Here is a 23504-nt window from a genome sequence, read left to right as displayed (position 1 = left end):
ATCTTGATTCCTCACAGCAGAAACCTCAAAGGGTAGCATATTTAGTGATTAATGTGCAATTTATCTGATGAATACACCTTTCACTGAAAGATCTGAACCCAGAGGAGGGTCAATTTTGTGATAGTGAATGCATGAGGAAAAGACACAGGAGAAAGTAACTTTGATATGGAAATGTAGCCACATAATTGTACCAAGACACATTCCTAGGCATATCAAACTTTGTTTGTCTCATGACACTGAAGCCAATTCACATCTCCAAGCTCAACTGGTGCTCTGTATGTGTATCCAAATAAAACAGTTTGGCTGTTGTTTCTCTGCTTTACATGACTGATTTGAAGACAAGCATCTGGTCACTGGATTGCAACAAATGCTATGAAAGGAGGTAGCTGGGAGAAAAGCATCATTATCCACATGCACACATAATCTCTAGGCTACACAAACACAGTATGACCCACTTGTGGGAGAGAAACAATGTTGTTTCCCCTTAGTAATCAGTTATATTGAGATATAATGTAAGGCAGTTGAGAAGAAAGCATGGATGGGTTTGTGTTAATCAAGGTGCAGAATTGATTGGTTTTAGTGTGGATAAAATAAGATTAAAAAAACAATTTTACACAAAAAAAAATTTTCCTTAATTTTTATACCATCAAATGGTTAAAGACATACAGTCTTAAGCCATTGATGCAGCAACATTGGCCAACTGTAACTTAACACAGAGCAGTTTGAACCACTTATGCTAGTTCAAAATATTTAATACATAAATTTAAGGGGAGTGTTAATTAAAATGTAATACTTCTTTATATAATGTGCTTATGCTTTAGAAATGTAACACCCTCTTCAAATATGGGAGACATGACAAGAAACCATTCATTGGCTGACTGCCAAAAAATTTTTCCAAAAGTGGGTTTGGGAAAGTTTATACAAAGAAACTAATGTAAATGTCATTTACTTGGACTCTGACAACAATCAGAAGCACAAAGTTGTTCAGAGTCTGTCACAGGGATTGTGCTTTATTCTGTCTGTCTGTGCATTTACTTGACTAAGAATAAGAGTGTTAAGATAATATAATAATAATAATAATAATATGGTGGAACAGTACTGTGACATATCATTCTTATGTAAAACTAATAATGCTACAATGTAAAAATTTAAAAAAATGTAAGAGTAGGTCTACAGTAAACATTTTACTTCCAGAAAGTCCAGAATATCATAAACAAAATGAGCCATGTGGTGTCCATAAGTGCACATAGCTCCAGGTCTTCGAGGTTAGAGATCAATTATCGACTTTGTAGTTGTTTCATCTAACCTCTGGCCATCTCTTCTGGACACTTGGGTGAAGAGAGGGGCTGAGCTGTCATCTGATCACCACCTGGTGGTGAGTTGGATCAGATGACGGGGGGAGGAAGCCAAATAGACCAGTCACACCCAAGCACATAGTAAGTGTGTAGGGAATGCCTGGTAGAGGCTCCTGTATGAAAGGTTTTCAACTCCCACCTCAGACAGAGCTTTATCACACATCCCAAAGGATGCTGGGGTCATTGAATCCAAATAGACTATGTCCCGTGCCTCCATTGCCAAAGCAACTGAATGGAGCTGTGTCCATAAGGTTGTTGGTGCTTGTCCTGGCGTCATTCCTCTAACCTAGTGGCAGAGACCAGAAGCAAAGGTTGCTATAAGGCTGAAGAAAGAGTCCTATTGAGCCTTGTTGGCAATGTGTAAATGTGGTTTTTCATCCTGGTTGTGGAACACACCAGGTTCCTTGAGGGGTCATGGGAATTTGCCCAACCAGTCCACATGTGTTTTGTGGATTTGGAGAAGGCATTTGACCATGTCTCTCAAGAACTCCTGTGAAAGGTGCTGTGATAAATATGTGGTCCAGGGCCTGCTGCTGTGGGCTGTCCAGTCCTTATACAATCGGAGTGAGAGTCTGGTTCACATTGCCGGAGTTAAGTCAGACTTGTTTCCGGTGCATGTTGGACTCTGTCAGGGCTGCCCTTTGTCACTGATTCTGTTCACTATTCTTATGGACAGAATTTCTAGGTGCAGTCAGGGGTCAGAGGGGATCTGGTTTGGTGGAGACAGAATCTCATCTCTGCTCTTTGCAGATGATGTGGTTCTGTTGGCTTAATCGAGCCAGGACCTAAAGTGTGCACTCGGGTGGTTTGCAGCCAAGTGTGCAGCAGCCGGGATGAGAATTAGCACCTCCAAATCCCACGCCATATTTAGTTATTTAGTTATATATATTTAGTATTAGCAGTATTTGATCCTCTGCTGATTTTGGAAGTTTGCCCACCTACAAACAAACAGTCTATATTTTTTTATGCTAGACTTAATTTAACAGAGAGAGGTATAAAAATTCCTAAGACTGTAGTGTTCTTTGCTGTACCTGGCAATAAAATTTATTCATATTCTGATCTCTTGTCTCCTTGAAATCTAGTTACTTTGTCTTCCTGTGAGAGAGTTGCTTTGTCATCTTGTTACTGATTGTGCCCTGTGATCCATGGACTATCTCTGTGTGACTTGTGTTTTTGCATGGACTTTTCAGGTACTGTGTTTTTCCCTTTCTTTTTTCTTGTTTATGAAAATCACTTGCTCCTAGTCTTGTGTGTGTTGTATGGCCCTCACCCTTGTTGAAACCGTGACACACAGAGATAAGATTCTTGTAGTTGGTCACCAGGCTTGCACACATCTCAGAAGGGAATTTGGTCCACTGCTCATTAAAGATCCTTTATAAATCTTTAAGGTTTCTTGGCTGTAGCTTTGCAACTTAAAGTTTAAGCTCCCTCCACAGATTTTCTATAGTTTTAAGTTCTGGACACTGGCTAGGCCACTCCATGACCCTAATGTGCTTCTTCTTGAGCCACTTCTTTGTTGCTTTGGTGGTATGTTTTGGGTCATTGTCATGCTGGAAGACCCATCCACAATCCATCAGTGTTCTCTGAGGGAAGGAGGTTATGATCTAAGATACACAACCCTGTCCATTGGCCCCTCAATGCAGGGAAGTTGTCCCCTACCCTTAGCAGAGCAACAACTCCAAAGCATAATGTTTCATGTCCGTGCTTGGCTGTAGGGATTGTGTTCTTGGGGTAATAGCATTTCTCTCCGTCAAAACATGGCAAGATGAGTTGATGCCAAAGAGCTCAAATTTGGTCTCATCTGACTCCTCCCTTGTAATTCTGGGCTGATCCCTCACCTTATGCATGATCATATCTTCCCCATGAAGTGAGATCTTTCATGGATCTCTAGACAGAGAGCAATTCAATTCAATTTTATTTGTATGGCGCCAAATCACAATACAAATTATCTCAAGGCATGTTACAACAAAACAAAAAATTGATCATTACTTTGCATTTCTGCTGGATGAAGGGGATCAAATATGTATTTTACTCACTGAAATGCTAAGCAATTACTCACTGAAATGCTAAGTAATTTATAACCTTTTATATAATGTGTTGTTCTGTTTCTATGTTTATATTCTACCTTTGTTAATAAATCTACCATAAAAATTATAGACTGCTTAATTTCTTTGTAAGTGGGCAAACTTACAAAATCAGCAGGGGATCAGATAATTATTTTCCCCACTGTATTTCACAACAGTCTTATCACTTAAACGATATGAAATCCCCATGAGGTCTGAAAATTCAAATGTCTCCTTTGTGCATTAAAGTGAGAAGCAGGTGCGAGTTTAATGTGGAACATTGTAATTTTCATCATTCTTTATTTATTAAAATCTGATTCGAAAAAAGTTAACCATCTGATAGTGAAACAGTTGAATGCTGGCTGATTGCACACTTATTTGTGGCTGTTGAATCAGTCACTTTAACAAAGATTGGTACAGCAACTGAATCTATTAAACATACATTTTATACATTTCTTGCTTAAGCATATTTATTTACTGTCTATATAAAATGACAAGTATCTAATAAGTTATAAATCTTTCTAAAATCTATTAAAAGTACAAAGTCACAGAAAATGGAAATATTCAAAAAGGTTTCAGATCCTGGACATGCCCAGCCACTTTCAGTCTGAATTATTAAGCAACTGTAAAAGTGCAGAGACATTCGCTGTAATAAAAGCATGCAATAACTGAGTTCACTCATTACCTCTGTCAGCATCAACAAATAATATGTGTATTGTGTAATAATATGGCAAAGTGTATGCAGCAAATTAGCAGAGAGAATGCAACAGACCTAGTTCACCAACTGTGTCTACAGACGAGGTGTTCAGGCACAGGAGTGATCTGTAGGTAACCAATGTTTTTGAAGAGCTCAGCTGTTAAGCATGATTGCTTTGGTTATGTTTACAAAAAGCAGAGCCACCTACTTATGCTGTTTGACATGGTGTCCAGTGCTAATAATCTCCTTACACTGGTGGATTCTCCGGCATACAACAGTAAACCTTATCATGATAAAAGGAGCTACAGAAAAAGGATCACAGATGATGGAAAGGTGGGCAACAAAAAGTCTTACTCCATTGGAGTTTCAAATAGCTGAGCTACAGAGGAATTAATTGTCTCCTCACTGAGCAAGTGTGGACCAGTGACATGATTAAAAAAGGGGAGAGTTAAACTTTCTCCTGGATCAATAAATTTCACTCTTGTGGTTCATTTGGCTGACACTTAGACTTGTAGGGTTAAGTGATGGGAAGGAGAAGGGGAAGAGAACCTATTGTCAGTGAGGGAGCCAGGGAGGATTTCACTGATTTTACTGCCGCAGTCAGTAGACAGGAGTGGCAAGGTGGCAAGGTGTAGCGAGAGAAGAGTAGCTCAAAAAGGATTAGCATGTCATAGAGTTGCAATGCTGCTTTTCAAAATACAGTAATGAAAAAAATGGATGTCTCCTTCTGTTCTGCATGTTCCTGGTGGCCTGAATTTGTCTATAAGCTATTATATCTTTCAAGACTTCTTTCAGTAACAACAATGGATAGAGGGAGTGGACTGCCGGGGTTTGCTGTCTGACTCTTAACATCTGAGGTGGTTTTATGGATTCAGGACAATGTATCTAAGCTCTTGGCTAAAAGTCAAGTTGATACTTAAAGTATATTGTGTCTTTATAACTTCTATAGATTTACTACAGCACTGATTTCTACATAGGTTCTAAACCATCTGAGACATTATGTTGGCTTTCAGAATACTGTACTCAGATGGTTAACCTCCTACCTTTCCGATAGATTATTTTCCATTACAATTGTATCTCTTCCGCCATGTCTATAAAGTGTGGCATTCCCCAAGGTTCTATTTTGGGTCCATTATTATTTACTTCATTAATTCTTGATCTTGGCTCCAGCTTTCAGAAGTACAACATGTTATTCCATTTCTATGCTGCTGACAAGCAAATTTACTTCCCATTTAACTTGGGAAATTTGAGTGATATTACCCCTATAATTTAATGTAATGACAAAGTTTAAAACTATATGGCTGTAAATTCTAGCAAAGTGAATCGCGAGTGAAAATAAAACATAACTTATTTTTTGTTCTCCTAATTAAAAAATTAAAAGTAATGATTTCTAGGTCCATACTAATTTACAATTACATGATAAAAATCCTGGTGTCATTTTATATTCTCATTTAAAATATGAGTCTGAGCCCGGTTCTGCTGGAGGTTTTTTTCTTCCGTTAAAGGGAGTTTTTTCCTCTCCACTGTCGCCAAGTGCTTGCTCATAAGGGAATTGTTGGGTTTTTAGTTTTAGTTTTTGTAAAGTGCCTTGAGATGATTTGTATTGTGATTTGGCGCTATACAAATAAAATTGAATTGAATTGAATTGAATTGAATTGAGTTATTACCATCTTGGAAACTGTTCTAAACATAAGCCAGTTATTAATGCCTCTGCTTTAATTTTCTCATGGATGAATTATTATATTTTAGCGCTTCCAAAATCCACTTTTAACCATCTCCAACTGTTACAAAATGCTGCTGTTCATGTTGAACCTCAGACAGAGCAAGTGTTACTTTCTATTTTTATACTTTTATAATCTTTTAATTCAATTTTATTGTATTTTGCATTTGCATTTTGTATATTATTGTATTTTATTTCTGTTTCATTTTTATTTCAATTGCTGCTATTTCTTATCTACCCTGATGCTGTAACATTTCAAACTTGCCATTTGTGGGACTAATAAAGGTTAATCTTATCTTATAATTTATTTCTGTACTATACATTTGTCCAGATCCATGTCCGGGACTCTTTAAATACCTTAGTTTTAGTTATCTTCTTTTGAGTTGAATAATAAAAGTTCTTTGTCTGCAAACTTGGGTCCAGATTAACATTAATTTACTATAACGTGACAATATTTACTTTACATTTAATAAATCAAATTAAAGTTACTTTTATTGACCTATAAAGCTCTACATGTTCTTGCTTCTGAATGTATTTCTGAAAAGTTTCAGGCTCATGAAGTAACTGTCATGTCTGTTCCAATTTAGAGGACAGTTTGCAATAAAAGCCTCAGCAGCCCTCTGATGTTAAATTGCTTGATATGATGTGACGTGCGCTGTGTGTTCCATTGTGTGTTTCTCCTTGGGAGTGTATATGAGTGTGATATGGGACCATATCCATTTTGAAAGAGAATTTAACACACTTTAAGTCTATCAGCGCCCTTAGATAACTCTTTTTGGAAGAGCTGTACTGTGAGATGTGATTTTCTCTACATTTATGAGGAGTTAGCCTCAGGCTGAATAGGTGAGTGGATGCTTTGGTCCACCAGAAGCAGATGTCATACATTAAAGTTTATGCCTGAAGAAAAAAAAGTGCAGTTTTCCCATTATGGGTTCTTGGATATTGTACCAAAAACTGGAAAATAAAACAAATCCTGCCTTTAAAATGACAACAAATCCTCTTTTTCATTCTCTCTTCCTCCTCCTGTCTTTGGTTACTCCTGCATAGCAAAATTGCCGGTGTTAAATCAACACTACAATGTGTTTTTTTCTTGTGAATAAATATAAACACTTTTTAGTGTTAAATCCACACACTCAGAGTGGATTTAACACCTGCAATTTTGCTGTGTGGTGTCTTTTACACTTTCCCTTATTTCTTTTCTTTCTCCATTCCTCCAGTATAGACAGCAGAGCTTCCATAATTTCCTTTGGTTCTACCTTTTTTGTCATGGGACAATACAGCCATTTGTTGTGTACTTGAAAACCTGACTACACAGTATACTGTAAATATACAGTGCTCTAGGGAAGAGAGAATGGGGTCTTTATTTAAAACTGTTTACTGATTTATACTGTTCTTACTTTCAAATTAGAATTAATTATAACATTTTTTACTGGTATATAACTAAAATGAGCAAAATTTCCCCCTTTGGGCCTTTTAATTTAAAATGATGTGCTATTGACATTTACTGATAATTAAAAAAAAGATGGACTGGAATTAAATAGTATGATGTTGCTGACTGTTGTACTGATGGAATTAATGGTGTAGAGAGAGACATCATGCAGATACAGATATCTGACCCTGACCAGTATATTGACCAGCATCAAGCTCAACTGATTTATAACCAACACCATCACTGCTCTTATTGCCATTTTTTGCGAATATATAGCTGGACAGTATAGCAAACTGCTACACTAAAGCTTACCAAATTCAAAAAGAGCTAATGTGCAACTGAGAAAGGTATCTACCTTTTTCAAGACTATGACCCCCTCTTGACTTTGGCCATTAGAGATGATGTCAAACAAGTTGCCCTCATCCCCAGGAACAATAGCATAATCCATCTCTGCATTGCTGCCAGCATCCAGATCATGAGCTCGAATCCGGCCCACTGCTGAGCCAACTGATGCTGACTCTGGCACCCTCAGATGGAAAATGCCTGAGAGAATGATAAAAGAGAGACAAGCCTTTAAGTACAAATTCAGAAAGAACATCAAGACTGATTTTGTTCGTCCTCTTAAAAGACAACCAATCAGTGATTCATTCATACAAGCAGTCAACCAATCAGGCACCATTGTGGAGAATTTCTTACTTTTAGCAAAGCGTGGTGGGTTGTCGTTTACATCACTGAGGGTGATGTTGATGGTGGTGGTGGAGGCCAGTCCACCCAGCTGACCTCCCATGTCCTTGGCCTGTAGGAGAACCTGGTATTCCTCTTTCACCTCTCGGTCCATGTTGGCCAGTGCTGTTCTGATCACTCCTGGAGGAAGAGTTTTACATCTGTATGACTCAGTTTCAAAAGGGAGATGCTTTACATTTCTATGCATCAATCTGCATTTAGCAACAGTAATACCTTTGATAGACACTTGTCTTCAAGAATATATGTGAGCATGTGAAGTGGACAGATGTAGGACAGAAACATTTTTCAATAATTTAATGAAGATAGCTTCCTGTGTAATATACCTGTTCTATGGGCATACAGAAAGTATGTCCATATGTCTCACTTTTCAACAGGGCTTTTATTACAACAGTATAGTGCAGTATAGCTCTGTTTTGTATCTCTTCACAACAAGTTACCTTACTGGTTTTTAAATGTATTAATAGCATGTATTGTTAAAAGGAAGAAAAAATTTGTTAGGGAAATATGTACTCCTTTTCCTTTCAGCTGGATGGGAGGTTTGTGTCAGTTGAGTGCCTCTGTCACACCACAAAATAAACAAACCTGACACTGGACCCAACAGAGGATTGCAGGGTCATTTAAGGCAAAGCTCCACCTGCTGGAGGCAGGAAAACAGGGTGATTTTAATGGTGCTGGGTAAATCATAATTCTTGATTAATTCATGTCAGGAAATCCTTGGTTGTTCTTGTAATTTATCTATACAATTTAAGGTCACTGACTAGATAGAATAGCATGAATCACATCATGGATTGCTGTAACTTGTAGTTCAGAGGAGAACACCAACACCTACTGCATTTCCAAGCAACATAGTCTCTTGTGTGGGTGCACTACACTTTGTGTAGGACCTGTGCAGCTCTCTTATTGCTGTAATATGTGTGTTTGTGGCTGCAAACATAGTTGTGTTTATGCTGTTTATAAATATCTGCACTGTCTGCCTTAGTGATGCCTTATTCTTAAATGACAGTCTTGTGTAACTTATTGCTGGTAGATATAGCTTATGGACACAGGCTGTGTGGTCTTTTTGGTCCTAATTACTGGTTAATTCTAGTAAGGCCATAGATAGCCAGTGCTAGATATTATGGAGCCCCAGTTGTTGCTGGTATATGGACCTGTCCATTTCGCCTGGTTTAATGGCTGGTCTCCTGGTATCTCCTTCATGCTCTTGAGACTCTGCTGAGAGACACAGCAAACCCTCCAGTGACTGCATGTATGGATGTGCTATCTTGGAGTAACTAGACTACCCATGTAACCTGACTGGGCTGAAGATACATCCTGATGCTACCAGTAGTGACAAGGACACTAACAAAACATAAAACATGAGAAGACTCAGTCAGGAAGGATAAGGAGAGAGCATTTGTCTTTGGCCAATATGTATCAGCCCTTTCTCTTTTTGTACCTGTTGTCATTTCATTTGCACCAAAGCTGGAAACCACACAATCCATAATCAACTGTGCTTCCTAAACAGACAGATTGCGATCTCTGACCTTTACTTGGTGTTATACTTAAGTGTTCTCTTATTTTTTTGAGCTGTTAACCTAAACCATGTGCCCAAGTACTGGCATTACTACTAAAACCAAGGAAACAAATTAAGTAAAGTGTTCTTTTGAATTACTCAAAGTAAATCATTCTATAGTCTCTCCTAATGTCAGGTTCATAGGAAACACACACACAGGAGCTGCTTCATGTCCTGAAAAAGCAATAATTAAAATTTTACATTGCTGACTTTGAAACTAATATTAGAAGAATCATAAAATAAAGAATAAATAAATGTAGTTGCATGGTTAATCACACTGTTTATAATTGCAATTTTACTGCCTTGATATGTTTATTTTGTTTTATTTTATACACATTCTATGTAGTTTGTCTCTGTAGATGGAATTTATAGTTGGTTAGGTCTTAATCTGTTGGTGCAGTTTTCATCTGAGAATGGTGCATATAAAGCTCTATATTGATCTTGGCTCCAGCTTTGAGAAGTACATGTTATTCCATTTCTATGCTGCTGACAAAGCCCATTTAACTTCAAAAGTTAACTAACTCCAATTAGTTAAATTAATACTTAATACTTAATTTCACCATACAACATGAAATGTTTACCCCTTACATTTTAAAGTACTTATTTTTTATATTTAACAAAATTTGTCATTGAACATTGTTTTAATACCTGTGTTTTGCGTTGTTAGACAGATTATCACCTGAATTAAACTGTGGAAAATGTGAAATAGTGCAATAGGTTTTAAGTAGTAGTTGTTGCTGTCCAATTTTTTTTTTCCACTTAAAAATATCACTGCAGGTATCTTAGAATTGCTCTCACTGAGCTGAAGAAAATTGGGCCCAAAAGAAAAATCAAACACTTTCAGAGGTACACACATATTTTGAAACAATGCAAAATATAAACAATGTCTATGAAAACAGGTGACAATTTGGGATTAAATGTGACTGCATCACCTAAATGTTATGACACTTAGATATAATAATAAAATGAATCTAACTATGGTGTCAAGATCACACAAGCTCAGCCTGAAAGACAAATTCATCAAAATTAATAATGCTGTTTTATAAGCATTGGTTAACTAATTGCAAACAATGTGATCATGTGAGAAAGTGTGATAACATGAGAAAGTGAGTTTTACAGTCACTGCTCAAGATGAACTGACTTCAAAGCAAGCCACAGAGTGCTATTTTTATCACGCCAGAAAATGTTGGTTACATATTGTAACCCAAGATTCTGTGAACTGGACGCAGCCCTCTGGGATATCACTAATGGTTTATATCCCTTCTTCTTGCCTAGGCACATGGTATGGGCCCCCTCGCCTGAACTGAGTGTCTCAATCACGTCTGCAACTCTCAGACAGTTCAGGTTAGCTCTTCCCTAAGAACCAAACTGGTGTTTTCTTCAGCCGGCTTCAGAGGGCTGTGTCCGATTCACAGTATCTTGGGTTACAATACATAACCAACCTTCTGTCTCATTGGGGCTATCAGTAATGGGCCAAAGTGGTAGCCAGAAATGCTCCACCTCTCACTGGGCTCAGCAACCCAGGAGAAGAGACAGAAAAAAGGAATCCTAACAGACCGCATGACTAAAGTAAACACTTTGCATTGTTTCAAGTGAAGCAAAGCAACCGCCAGGTGGTACAAGCACTGACATAATAAAGAACTGAGCCCTAACCAAATCACTCTTCTAACAGAGATAATAGATGGATACCTGCCTATAATACGTATATCAAATGGTGCACACACCCATGATTTGCCAGTGGGATTACAACTGGGAAGACCCCTAGACAGCATGGGAGAGTGGAGAACTCGCAACATCCCGAAAGTAGAAATGTATGAAGGAACACGGAGAGGCCCATGAGGCCACCACACAAATCCCACTGACAAACCATGAAATAGAGCCGTCTAGCATAGCTCCACCATGCGTTCCACATAACATGCCAGGGCCAGAGATAATGTGATGCAGCCTCGTCTGTGGACGCATGGGAAGAGGTTGGCGGTTGGGCCAGCTCGGGAGGGTCGGGGAGCTTACATCTGTCTAGATGTCAAGAAGCTCCTGTAAGAGCTCTAATGTATGGAAGGAGTAGAAGCACTGCCCCTTCGTACTGACACAAGCCTTATGAAGTAAACTGTTATCCAGTTTACCTGAGCTAGGAACATACATAGGAAACTTTTGACTGAGTAGTCAGCCTGGGTCAACATGGCATTGTGCAAGCATTATTGTTTTCTTTACCTTACTATATAGAATCACATCTAGACATACCTCAACAGAATCACACAAATGGCTTTTACTGATGTCATGCTTCTCTGATGTAGAGTAACAAACTTTGATTTTGGAGATGTATATAAATGCCAAGATTTAAGAAGGCAAGGTTTAGTGGCAGAAAAGAAATTTGGTCACAGTTGTTGGTAATTTCAAACAATCTTCTGCCAGTATGACAATTTCACCAGTTAAACTACCTTTATTTCATGTCTAAATCTTTTATGCAGTCTGTTCTCATGAAGAGGATAGATGATGAGGCATGTTGCTCCTGAGGGTTAAAATGAAACATGACACCCTATGTTCAGAATAATTACTATTCAGTTGAGATGTCTGGTAAATGATTAAAACTCCTTACATCCCAGTGCTTGTTTTATCATTCAGCTGTAGGATCAAGGAGAAAATCACTCTTAGAACCATTCACTGTTTAATTTTATGCTCTGGAGTGAATACAGCTGGGAGTGTGAGCTGTGGGTTCATGCAAAAGTCAGCAATCCATTACACAGCAGCATTAGTAACTCTAGGTTTACTATGGACATTGTAATGGAAGAATCTCACTGTCCTCTCACCACTTTTGGGATCCACAGAGAAATACGGCTGGCCATGAAGGATGCTGTAGATTATGCGTGCACTGTTGCCATATGTTGGGTCGTCTGCATCTGTGGCAGTCACCTGTGTCACATAGGTTCCTTAAACATGAACACACACACACACACACACACACAGATACACATACAGATGCACACATACAGACACAAATTGTATAATACTGTGTCCGTTTTTTGTTACAACAAATCTTTGTTAAAGTGTCTTGTCTGAAATATACATATACTGAAAATAAATAAGATAGAGCAGAAAGAAAGAAGGGAGATGTTTGCAGTAATTTGATTGTATTCCATTAGCTCCAGATCACATGATAATTATCTTTTATCTCAGGAAAACAAATGTTCTCATTACTTTTCATCTCATCACCACATACAGCATTGTAATTTTCAGCAAAACATTTATATTACTGGATAGATAGACTGTATGCTCAAATAATTAGCAAGCCCCTGCAAAAAAATTATTTTACTGCCAGCCTCAGCTGTATGTTGAGTTTAACGATAATTAGCCAAATTTGCCATGCTAACATGGTAATCTAATCATACCTGCTGAACATAGCAATGTTACAGCAGCATTATCAATGTGACCATGCTAGCGTGCTGATGTGAAAAGGCTGTACTGTTTGGCTCAAAGCACCACTCTGGCAAAGTATAGCTCCCACAGCTGAGAGCATGGCATTTATCCTACCTGAAAATATAATACTATAGTACTACTATAGTACTACTATATAATTGGAGTTTTGCTTCTTCTACGAAAAGAATATGATTGCAGTCTCCTAGTTACAGCTGAGAACGAAGTAAAAGGTTTTAGATGTAGTGTAAATTAGGGAAAAGATCACAGCAAGGCCTCAAATAAAAACAGAAATGTTTATGGTGAGATAGGGACCCTTTATACAGGCTTTGATAGAATAAAACCACATCAATTTGTTTTTCACTTTTAATTTATTATTATTATATAGCTTCTGTCACCTTTTATGACTCCTCTGTCAGATAAAAAATGATTTATTAGGACTAAAATAAAAAAGAAACAGAAAGAAGCAGCACAGTGCTGCACAGCTAAAATTATAAAGCATATGTTTCAGAAGTCCTTGGCACAAACAAAAAGAGAAAATGTGCAGTATGAGGCAAATCGGCAAGGTGATTCAGAAGGTCTATGCAATGCTAGCAACTCCATAGAAAACACTCCCACCAAATTCCTTAAATGAGAAAACATGACTGCATCTATTCTTAGCAGTCAACTTCGCACAGAGGATCATGTTTTCATCATATGGATACTTGTGCTGTTTGCCACCTCAGCTAATCCATTCTACAGTTCATTTCTGTATGTCAGTAGAACAGAGACATAATGGAGTGAAGGTTGTGTTCTGTAAGACTTTGGACCTCAGCTGAAGCATTAACAGCTTAAGGCCTAAAGACCTTGGCTGTTAAATTACCTCTCAGTAATGGTATTTAACAGACAGATGGGCCACTAAGTCTGGCTTAGTGTGCTGTGTGTGCACACGTGTGTGCCACAGCTACAACGTAACATGTCGAAGCACACTGCAGTGGAACCAAGCTAAACGAGAAGAAGGGAAGAACATTATAGCTATATAATATATGAATTGAAGTTAATGAATAGTCCAAACTATGCACACACAATAAATCATTCTAGCTCCTCTTACTTTTAAACATTTGCTAAGAGGATAGTTAGGTACAGGCCAGCATCTGTTTATGAATGTATTTATAACAATATTATTTAAATGTAGAATTTTAAATATCTGGTTTCCAAATCTTGTGTGGGTACATAATTTTATATTCACCTTTTCTTTTCTTTGAAATTTTTGAGGTCATAAAATATGTATTTCACGTAACTTTGGTAAGAGTTCTGTTACCCTCATCACAGACTCTAGAACTCTTTACCTGTTGGGGACATCTCAGGGACACTGGCACTGTAGGGTCCATCTGGGAATCGTGGCTCATTGTCATTGATGTCCTGCACCTTTATAATGAACTCAGACTCTGGCTCCAGAGGGACACCTGTCTGGATGTCAACAGCCTGAGCCTTCAGCGTGTAGTATGACTTTTCTTCCCTGTAAACATAACACAACACATGCAGAGATGTTAATATTTTCATGCAACAAAACTACCTAGTAAAGTATAGAGTCAGTGTTCGAGGAAACCTTTTTCTTTTGACCAAATTTAATTATGTATTGGTTTCCTGTCCGTGACCATGCATGTCATCTATCCATCCATTATCAACTACTTGTCCTTTTAGGGTCACAGGGGGCTGCATCCAATCCCAACTGACATGGGCAAGAGGTGGGGTGCATCCTGGACAGATCACAGGGCTGACACATAGATAAAGACAAACACTCACACACATACACATCTCTGGGAAATTTAGAGTTACTAAATAGTCCCCAATCTGCATTTGTTACTGTGGGAGGAAAACATGCAAATTCTACACAGAATTGCTTGAATGGGATTCAAACTCAAAACCTACTTCTTATGAGGCAACAGTGTTAACCACTGCCCATCAAGCCACCCTTCCATAAATCTTAAACCAGCAATATATTTAGTTGTCTTAACCAAACCTTATATGAATGAGGACATGTGGTGAGTTTCTCCCTGCGCTTCTCACTTGTGATATAAACTGGCTTCACCTGTTCCCTATTAGCTACTTGGTTTAGCTGATTAGCTTGCTAATTGTGCAGCATCTGCCTAGAGAGGGAATCATGTCAAATGCAACTCATTTTAGTTTTATTATACCTGGCTGGCTAAATAACTTAAAATTTCAAGCTAGCCAAGGTTATCTGACATTGAACTAAGGCTTGAGTAAAGTGGGCGCAGTAATTGTATGTGTCATTTTGCATAGGTACAGTATAGGTACAGTGCATTCTGGCTCCTTAATAGCAATTTGTTGTTATTTGTGTCATCACTGGGAGAGTCAGTCTAAATTGGGGCTGGGAGGACAGAATACGATGTCACAGTAATTACGCTTTTAAGACTGAGTTATTCATTTCTCATGTTGTCCAGTTCAATGGTGTGGCTTGTGTGTTTTTTATAATCAGTATAACAGGAATTTGCTAAGACAGGTTGTGCATTCACACACAATAGTTTGACTACACTAAATTTATTGTTGGATTTAGTCTCCATGTGGAATTTGTGAAAAAACTGGAAATTCACCAGCCTTTTATTTTAAACTTTTATTGATTTCCATTACTTTAAAGACTAAGTGCACTCAGCACTAAGAGCACCATCTGTCATTATCATTGAAAGGGCTTTTTTTCCTCACTCATCATACAGTGTTTCTGTATTGGTATTATTGATGAGTACTGGCCTGTCAAGCCCCACCAGTGCATGTATATCTCCTGTAATTTCATCAATGGTGAAGATGGACCCAGCTCCTTCTCCTGACAGAGTGTACTTCACTGCACTGTCTCCATGATCCATATCTGTGTGGAGCTGCAGAAAAAAGGAAACACATACATGCAGCAGCTATAAGTCAATTATTATGAAGTTCAATGTCATTAGTTAGAAATAATAATGTGTAAATATATAAAACAGAACTTGCAAAGTTTTTTTTATTGAAGTGTTATTGAAACAACATTAAAAATGCACATACCAAATATTTACCCAGACATGGTGATAATAAAAGTATGCATTTTTATAAATAAACAAATATTTACTGTGAAAAATACTGACACACAAACAGTTTTCTATCATAATATGAAACTCAGAAATGCCTTCTATTCAGGTCATGCAGGTGAATATGTAAATAAATTATTATAATTTTCAGCATTTGATATCAATAATAAATCTTAATGTAGCATGACAGAATCAGAAAATTAATTTACACTTAGGAAACATTCCAAAACATGGAAAATTAATACAAAGAATACATGATGATGAAAGAAAAATTTTGGGAAAAGAACTGGAGTAGAACTGTTTTGCTAATATGGATGTCTTAATCAACTTGATGCAGTGGGTGGCTGCCTCTGTCATGTATGAGAGGCCATACAAGACATAATTCATTCTAGCCCTCTCACACACACGTATTTACCTGTGTACATTGGGCCAGAATGAATTATGTTTTTTACATCCTCTCATAGAAAAATAAGCAAAGCGTAGGAGAGCACATGACTGTTTGTTTGTTGTTGTTTTTTTCAGTTTACTGCAACCCATCTCTGGTCACATTCAGTAGAGAAGACTGCTTAAACATCAGGAAACTGTCTCTAAACATTCTTTCTTCCATCATCATTGATGCAATCCACCTGGCAAATTTCCATTCACTAGCAACCAAAGTGGAGGAACTGCTTCTTCTTAACTGAACTAAGTCTGACATCTCACATTCTGCTGATTTGTGTCTCACTGAGACCTTTACAGAGCAGACTGTGAAATGGACTTATGTGGGAAAATCAGAGGATGGGGAATCTGTTTCTACATACAGATGTAGCAATTCAAAATGTCCTACTTTTTTACTGTGTCTGGTAAAATCTCAGGCAGGGGTCGCAATCATCCACTGAACTCTCCATAGGCACTGTTCATTTATTCTTTCAACTGTTGGAATCAAAACTCACAGTGGACAAAATCAGATGCAAAGGTTTATTATGTAATTCAAAATTTGCAAATGCACAGTGCATAGTGGTTAGCACTGTTGCCTCACAGCAAAGATCCAAGTTCATAGCCGATCAGGGACCTTTCTGTGTGGAGTCTGCATGTTTTCCCTGTGCTTGTGTGGGTTTTCTCCAGGTACTCTGGTTTCCTCCCACAGTCCAAAAACATGTATGTCAGGTTGATTGGTGACTCTAAATTGTCCATAGTAGTGAGTGTGAGTGTGTGAGGTTGTTTGTCTCTATGTGGCCCTGTGATGGACTGGTGACCTGTCCAGGGTGGACCCCTGCCTTTCACCCAAAGAGAGATGGGATAGGCTCCAGCAGATCCCTGTGACCCTAAATAGGAATAAGCAGGTATAAATAACGGATGAATAAAAAATTTGCAAATAAACCTGTGTGGACGCCCCGGGATGGATACACTGCCAGCTGCCAGTTCTGCCTTATATTTGTTTCCTGTTGTCTCCACCTTTTGCGGTCCTTGATTCTAAGCCTACTTCTCCATATTTCTTTTTGTTCATCTTAGCCTGGTCCAAAAATATTGGTGTCCAAATTTTAGCAGAGCTTTCTAAAATATTTCTTTGCTTAAATAATGGATGGATGGATGGTCGGGAGCAATTTGTCATGCTCCAGTCATTTGATGGGCCAAGCTCGAGGTGTGGTGCTGAATATTGTCCTTTTGGAACAACAAGTCCTTCTCCAACAGCAGACTGCTTTTGCTTTTTTTTTTATACAGCTATCCCTCTCTGGCCCTTATAATTAAACAGCAGAATCTGGGCTACAATATATCAACCTTTTTTTACATGCCCCAAAAACAACTCAAATTAATTATTTTAATATCAAATTTCACACTGCACTTCTCTACTGCTGGTGTTAAGCGGGAGCATCAGGAATGGATCGTGAGTCAATGATCGGCAGAGAGCGGCAGTGAGATTTTGCCTCCTGACTTACTCCTGACATGATGCCGTGCTGTTCACGCTGTTGATGCTTAACTTCCATCCCATTTCTGTTTCACTTACGCACTTCCAGACCCATTCACACGCTCTCTAGAGGTTGGGAGAAGTTTTTAAGCATGTTCAGACAGTTCCCAACTATCCCGCTCTTGCGACTGAGGCTGCTCTGTTTACAATCAAAGCGGCCCCGCCCACCCGTTTAGATCCCGACCAAAGCCGTCCTCTTCCCATCTTCTTGGGAACACTGAAAATTTTGAGGTAGGGAGTAGAGGAGTCTGTGGAATGTGGGTCTGAAATTGTTGGCAACTGCCAAATGCTGGCCTCCACCTTGTCACAACATGCAATATTGAAGGTGCCCAGTAGTGGACACTGGCACCCTCCCTTGGTTGGGGTGTGCCATTTATCCATGCATTTCATAATTAGTTTTTTGTGCTCAGGGCGCAAGTTTATTATTAGGTCTCGAGGGGTTAAAACTGTTTTCCTGTCCCTTTCATACTTTCCCACTTCCGCATGCATGTATGCTTGCCTTGCACACTCTGCTAAAGACCTGGGAATCCCTGGCTCCTTGTCAGACTCTTTTGTCTTTATAAGTATAATTATTGTATCAGCAGTTATTGCAGACAGGCAAACAGAAAACACCGTTCATCACATGTACACTGGGCATACGTTATGCACGTTAACCGCATTACCATGTTTCCACATTAATGCTCCGACAGAGAACAAGGGAAACAGGGGTATATATGGACAAAACTCAGGACTAATAAACACAGGTGAACATAATCTTACCTGGGAATAATACAGAACAGAAACAGGAAGTAACCAAAATAAGAGACCAAAACCGGAAACGCACATCATGACAACTCTAGTGGTGAAGCTATAAAAAACATAGGCTGCTTAAAGCTGTGCTTTTTTGACGTAACAAACTGATCAATGAAAGAAGTGCTAGATTATGCACACGTTGTAGTAAAACGGCCTCATCTCAGTAATGAAGTTACTATAGACTCTAGAGCCACACTGACAGCTCACATGTTCATTTTCACTGGTTGACAAATGAACAGACATGAAGAACACAGAAAATTCCCAGTGTTAAGTGTTAAGTCTGACTTTGTGTACATCCATTGGCTGTGTAAATAAAAGTAAAGGATTTTTCCAATGTGGTACATCGTGAAAGGGCATTCTGTACGTTTTTAGAAGCCAGTAGAGAGAGGACACGAAATGTGGGACAGAGAGCAAGGGAAGACTTGCAGCACAAAGGATGCCTGGTCCAGTATTCAAACCAGCATTCATGGTCAGGCACACTAACCACCATATGCACCATGCACAGTCCCTGTGTGAACATATTTTAACAACTGCATTTAAATCTCAATGAAAACCTCCAGCCTTGTTTTGGTTCAGTCAGTTCTCAGGACAATGTGCGTGGCCAGAGTCAGTACAATCTCTTGAAAATTATCTCCCTTCACAGCAAAATCACCAGCACAGCTTAAAGGGAGCAAACTCTCGTCTGCTGCATGAAAGTGCATTGTTGTTCATCTCTGCCAGCCTTCCCTATAGTATCTAAGTACTACTGTTGCTGTAGGTAAATGATCATTATTCACTTAAAAAGTATGTCATATTAGAATAAAATCAAATGATCTAATACGTTCTTTACAAAAAATTTCTGTGTTTGCAGTTTAGTTGCACAGGAATGTTTTAGGAAAGAGGGGTGGCTCAAGTCAAATGACAATTTCCAAAATATTAAAGCAAAGTAATACAAGGGCTACAGTTGGTCTATGCATGCACAGTGGTCAGAGAGACCCAAAGCACCACGGGGGACAGAGCGATAGGCGTCCTTTATTACTCTATGAGTTCAGCATCACATATATATTGCAACACATGCCATGCTGCAGTGAAAGTGGCAACTCATCATGGAAGAGTGACACTTTGAACCATTACTACTGTAAATGAATACAGATAGCATATCACTTGTCCCACCAGCATCCTTTATTACACAGTAATGAAAGACGCCCATCACTCTGTCCTCTGTGCTGCTTTGGGTCTCTCTAACCACTGTTTGATCCACCTCATCCCAACCTACAGACAGAAACTTAAAGCTGTAAAGCCTGTGGTTAAAACAGGGTAGAGATGGATTGAAGAAGCAAAGTCAAAGCAGCAGGCCTGCTATAGCTGTATAGATTACAGGGCATGTTCTCACTGACACTGTGACACTTCACTGTGTGAAGACGTGTGTGCACAGTCATTTTACACATATAGCAATAATAAATGCTTTTTCTCAATAAAACTCTGAACAACCAGGGCCCTTCTGCTTCAGATGCTCCACCATCATTCCAGTTCCCAAGACAACTGTGGTCATGAAATCCTTTGAGAGGCTGGTGTTGTCCCACGTGAAAGACATCACAGGCCTGCTGCTGCATCCTCTGCAGTCTACTTTGCCTATAGATTTGCATAGCATCTTGTAAAACCTCAACCCCCCAAGGATCTATGCAGGTCTTTAGGGACTGGGTGGAGCTGATTATCTTTTGTACAATCTGGTAATGCAGGCTATGCTGAGACCTCAGTGAGCGGGCGGACAGGAGGAAGCCCCAGTGGGTCGTGGCTCCCCAGCGGCTCAACGCCCCCCAGCTTCTTGGTGCGCCCGGCGACCCCCGACGGATTGGTGAGGGAGGAAGAGCGCCCCAGACCAGCAAATATCGGTCAGGACCACGTGACAACTCCCAGCATACGATTCTGTGATTACGATAGCAAGGGTGAGAAATTTATAAAAATGCACCTCATCACATTTAAATAAACTGGTTATTTATATAAATACTATTTTTAAATTGTTTGGTCTGTGTTTACATCTAGACGATTTTCAGCCGGCTAAGAGACTGAGAGCTACCCCGTCGTACAGGACTCCAAGAACTGCAAGGAAGAAAGAGGAGCAAAAGAATATCACTGCTGTTTCAATCCCAGTTTTGATAGGTAACAGAAAAAGTTTGGTAAATCTACAGAGAAATAAGACTTACCCAATGCATTCTGCAAATTTATGTATCCCTTGCCAACCACAGTATGTCCCAGAACATGGGGAAAACAAAGTTTTTATTAACACACTAAATTTAGCTCTTTTAAATGTCAGGTCTTTGGTAGGCAAATCATTTTTAATCAATGATTTTATTATTAAGCACAAGCTTGATGTCATGATCCGCAGTTTTGGACTTCCTGTTGTTTTATTTTGAAGGATCATGGCAGGAACCAGTTTTTGTTGTTTTCTGTTTCCTTGACCTTTTGACCCAATTAGTTATTGTCTTCACCTGTGCCTTGTTTGTCTTTCACTTTAAGTACCTTGTTTCAGTCACTGCCCTTTGCCAGGTTGTCTGTTGTCTCACCTCGACTGTTGTACCATGTCTGTTGTCCTACCTTATCTGTTGTGCTGTCCATGCCTTGCTTGCCAGACTTCTTTTGCCACCCTACACCACTGGTTTTCCTGGTTTTCCTTTTGGATTATGTTGTTCCTGGATTGCTCCTTTTTCACACTCAGTTAAGTTGTTCTGGTTTATTTTTCCATTACTGCGTTGCCACTGTCTTGTGTTTGTCTCGTTCCTTTTGTGTTTTTGGCACCCCTCTGTCCATTCCCTGTCCCTCTGTCCATGTGTCTTTTTTCTATGTTTGATGCCCTTGTGTGCTCCTTCCTTGCCTTCCCTGATTTTCATGTCCATGTTTCCCCCTAGGTCTGTGAGTCCTCCTTGTGTGTGACCCAGACCCTCATGCCTTGTTTTCCCTGACTTTCATGTTCATGTTTTCTTGTTTGGTCTGGTGCGTCTCCCTAAGTGTGTGACCCAGACCCTCATGCCTTGTTGCCCTTGAGTCCCTGTCTTGTCTTCATGTTCAGGTTTCATGTCCTAGTGCACTCCTGCCTTGTGTGTTAGTTCTTGTTTTTTGTTCAATAAAGCCCCTTTCCCTTCACTCCTGTGTTTTTGGTTGAAGTTTGCTCCTGACCACGACCAAGTTCATGACACTTGATTTTATGTTTTTTAACCAAAACATGGTTAGGACAAGATAATAATGCTGCAGTTCTTATTGAATCAACCTCTCCAAATTTCAGTTTCATGAGTGAAACAAGAATACACAAGAAAGGAGGTGGAGTTGATATTTTATTTAGTGATAGCCTCAAATGCAAAAACATATCATACGGAAAGTTTGACTCCTTTGAATATGTTGCTCTTCATACCAAATCCTCCTGTCGAGCAACATTTGTAACTATTTATAGACCCCCAAAGTACAATGCACATTTTTTTGACGAGTTTGCTAAATTACTATCTATTGTATGCATTGATTTTGATTGTATTGTTTTAGTGGGTGACTTTAATATTCATGTTGATAATCTCAATGATGCAAGTGCAAAAGAACTCTTGAACATCCTGGACAACTTTGGGCTTTCTCAGCATGTAACAGATCCAACACATATCAAGGGACACACATTGGATCTAATAATTTCTAAAGGGCTTAATATTTCTGAGGTGGTGGTGACCGATGTTGCTCTTTCTGATCATTACTGTGTTTTTTTTAAAACAACCACCCCTGCTGTTTTGAACACAGGCGAAACAGAGGTAGTCAAAAAGCGGAATATTAATGAGAAGAGCTGTGCATTATTTATTCAGGTTTATGCACCATCACCAACCATGCCATCAGCCCCTTTTGATGATCTTGTAAGAACTTTCAGTTCCAAAGTTATGACTGTTATTGATTCCATTGCCCCAATTAGGACCAAGGTATTGTCAGCAAGAAAAAAATCAAAGTCACCTTGGAGAAAAGCCAGAGTGGTTAAAATTCAGAAAAGAATATGCAGACAAGCAGAACGCAAGTGGCGAAAAACCAAACTCCAGGTTAATTTCGACTTGTACAAAGAGAGTCTTCACAACTATAACCAAAAACTAAAAAATGCAAGGCAATTATTTTTCTCAGAGGTTATCAATAGAAACAGCAATAATGCCCGCACATTGTTTTCTGTTGTAGACAGACTCACAAACCCAGCACCCTCTCTTCCTTCTGAACTGCTGTCCAAAAAGTCATGCGATGATTTTGCAGCCTTTTTCACAGACAAAATATCAAAGATAAGACAAACTATCTCTAGCTGCAGTCCTAGGAACATGACAATATCACCTGTGCCTCCTTGTTCTCCAGTGAATCTAGAACATTTTGATCTCCTTGATCACAGAGCTCTGGCAGAAACGCTTCTACAATTAAAATCTACATCATGCTGCCTTGAAATTTTACCAACAAATTTTTTTAAAAATGTTTTTAACAGCTTAGCTCCAGATGTATTGCAGATTGTCAATAGTTCTCTTCAGTCAGGGCAGTTTCCCCAGGCCTTAAAAACTGTTGTTATAAAACCTCTTCTTAAAAAGCCTAATCTAGATGCTTCAGCAGTAAGTAACTACAGGCCAATATCAAATCTTCCATTTCTGGGAAAAATAATTGAAAAAGTAGTTTCTCAACAAATTCACAGTTTTATGGTGCAAAACAATCTTTTTAATGCACTTCAGTCTGGATTTCGTGCACACCACAACACCGAGACTGCACTTA

General features: G+C 38.9%; 1 protein-coding gene across 1 annotated transcript in view; it reads right to left on the bottom strand.

The window, feature by feature from the left end:
• Positions 1-23504, bottom strand: part of LOC113134037 (cadherin-12-like) — an 81239-nt gene that overhangs the window by 28902 nt on the left and 28833 nt on the right. The window contains exons 2-6 of the mRNA XM_026313231.1: positions 15720-15844; positions 14300-14469; positions 12368-12487; positions 7961-8128; positions 7620-7807 (exon numbers count right to left, since the gene is read on the bottom strand). Coding sequence (XP_026169016.1) covers positions 7620-7807; positions 7961-8128; positions 12368-12487; positions 14300-14469; positions 15720-15844 — 771 coding nt within the window. The remainder of the gene's footprint in view (positions 1-7619; positions 7808-7960; positions 8129-12367; positions 12488-14299; positions 14470-15719; positions 15845-23504) is intronic.

This window comes from Mastacembelus armatus, chromosome 17 (assembly GCF_900324485.2).
Source record: "Mastacembelus armatus chromosome 17, fMasArm1.2, whole genome shotgun sequence".
NCBI lineage: Eukaryota > Metazoa > Chordata > Actinopteri > Synbranchiformes > Mastacembelidae > Mastacembelus > Mastacembelus armatus.
Note: the sequence above shows the minus strand (reverse complement) of the source record. Positions and strands in the feature narration are given on the sequence as shown.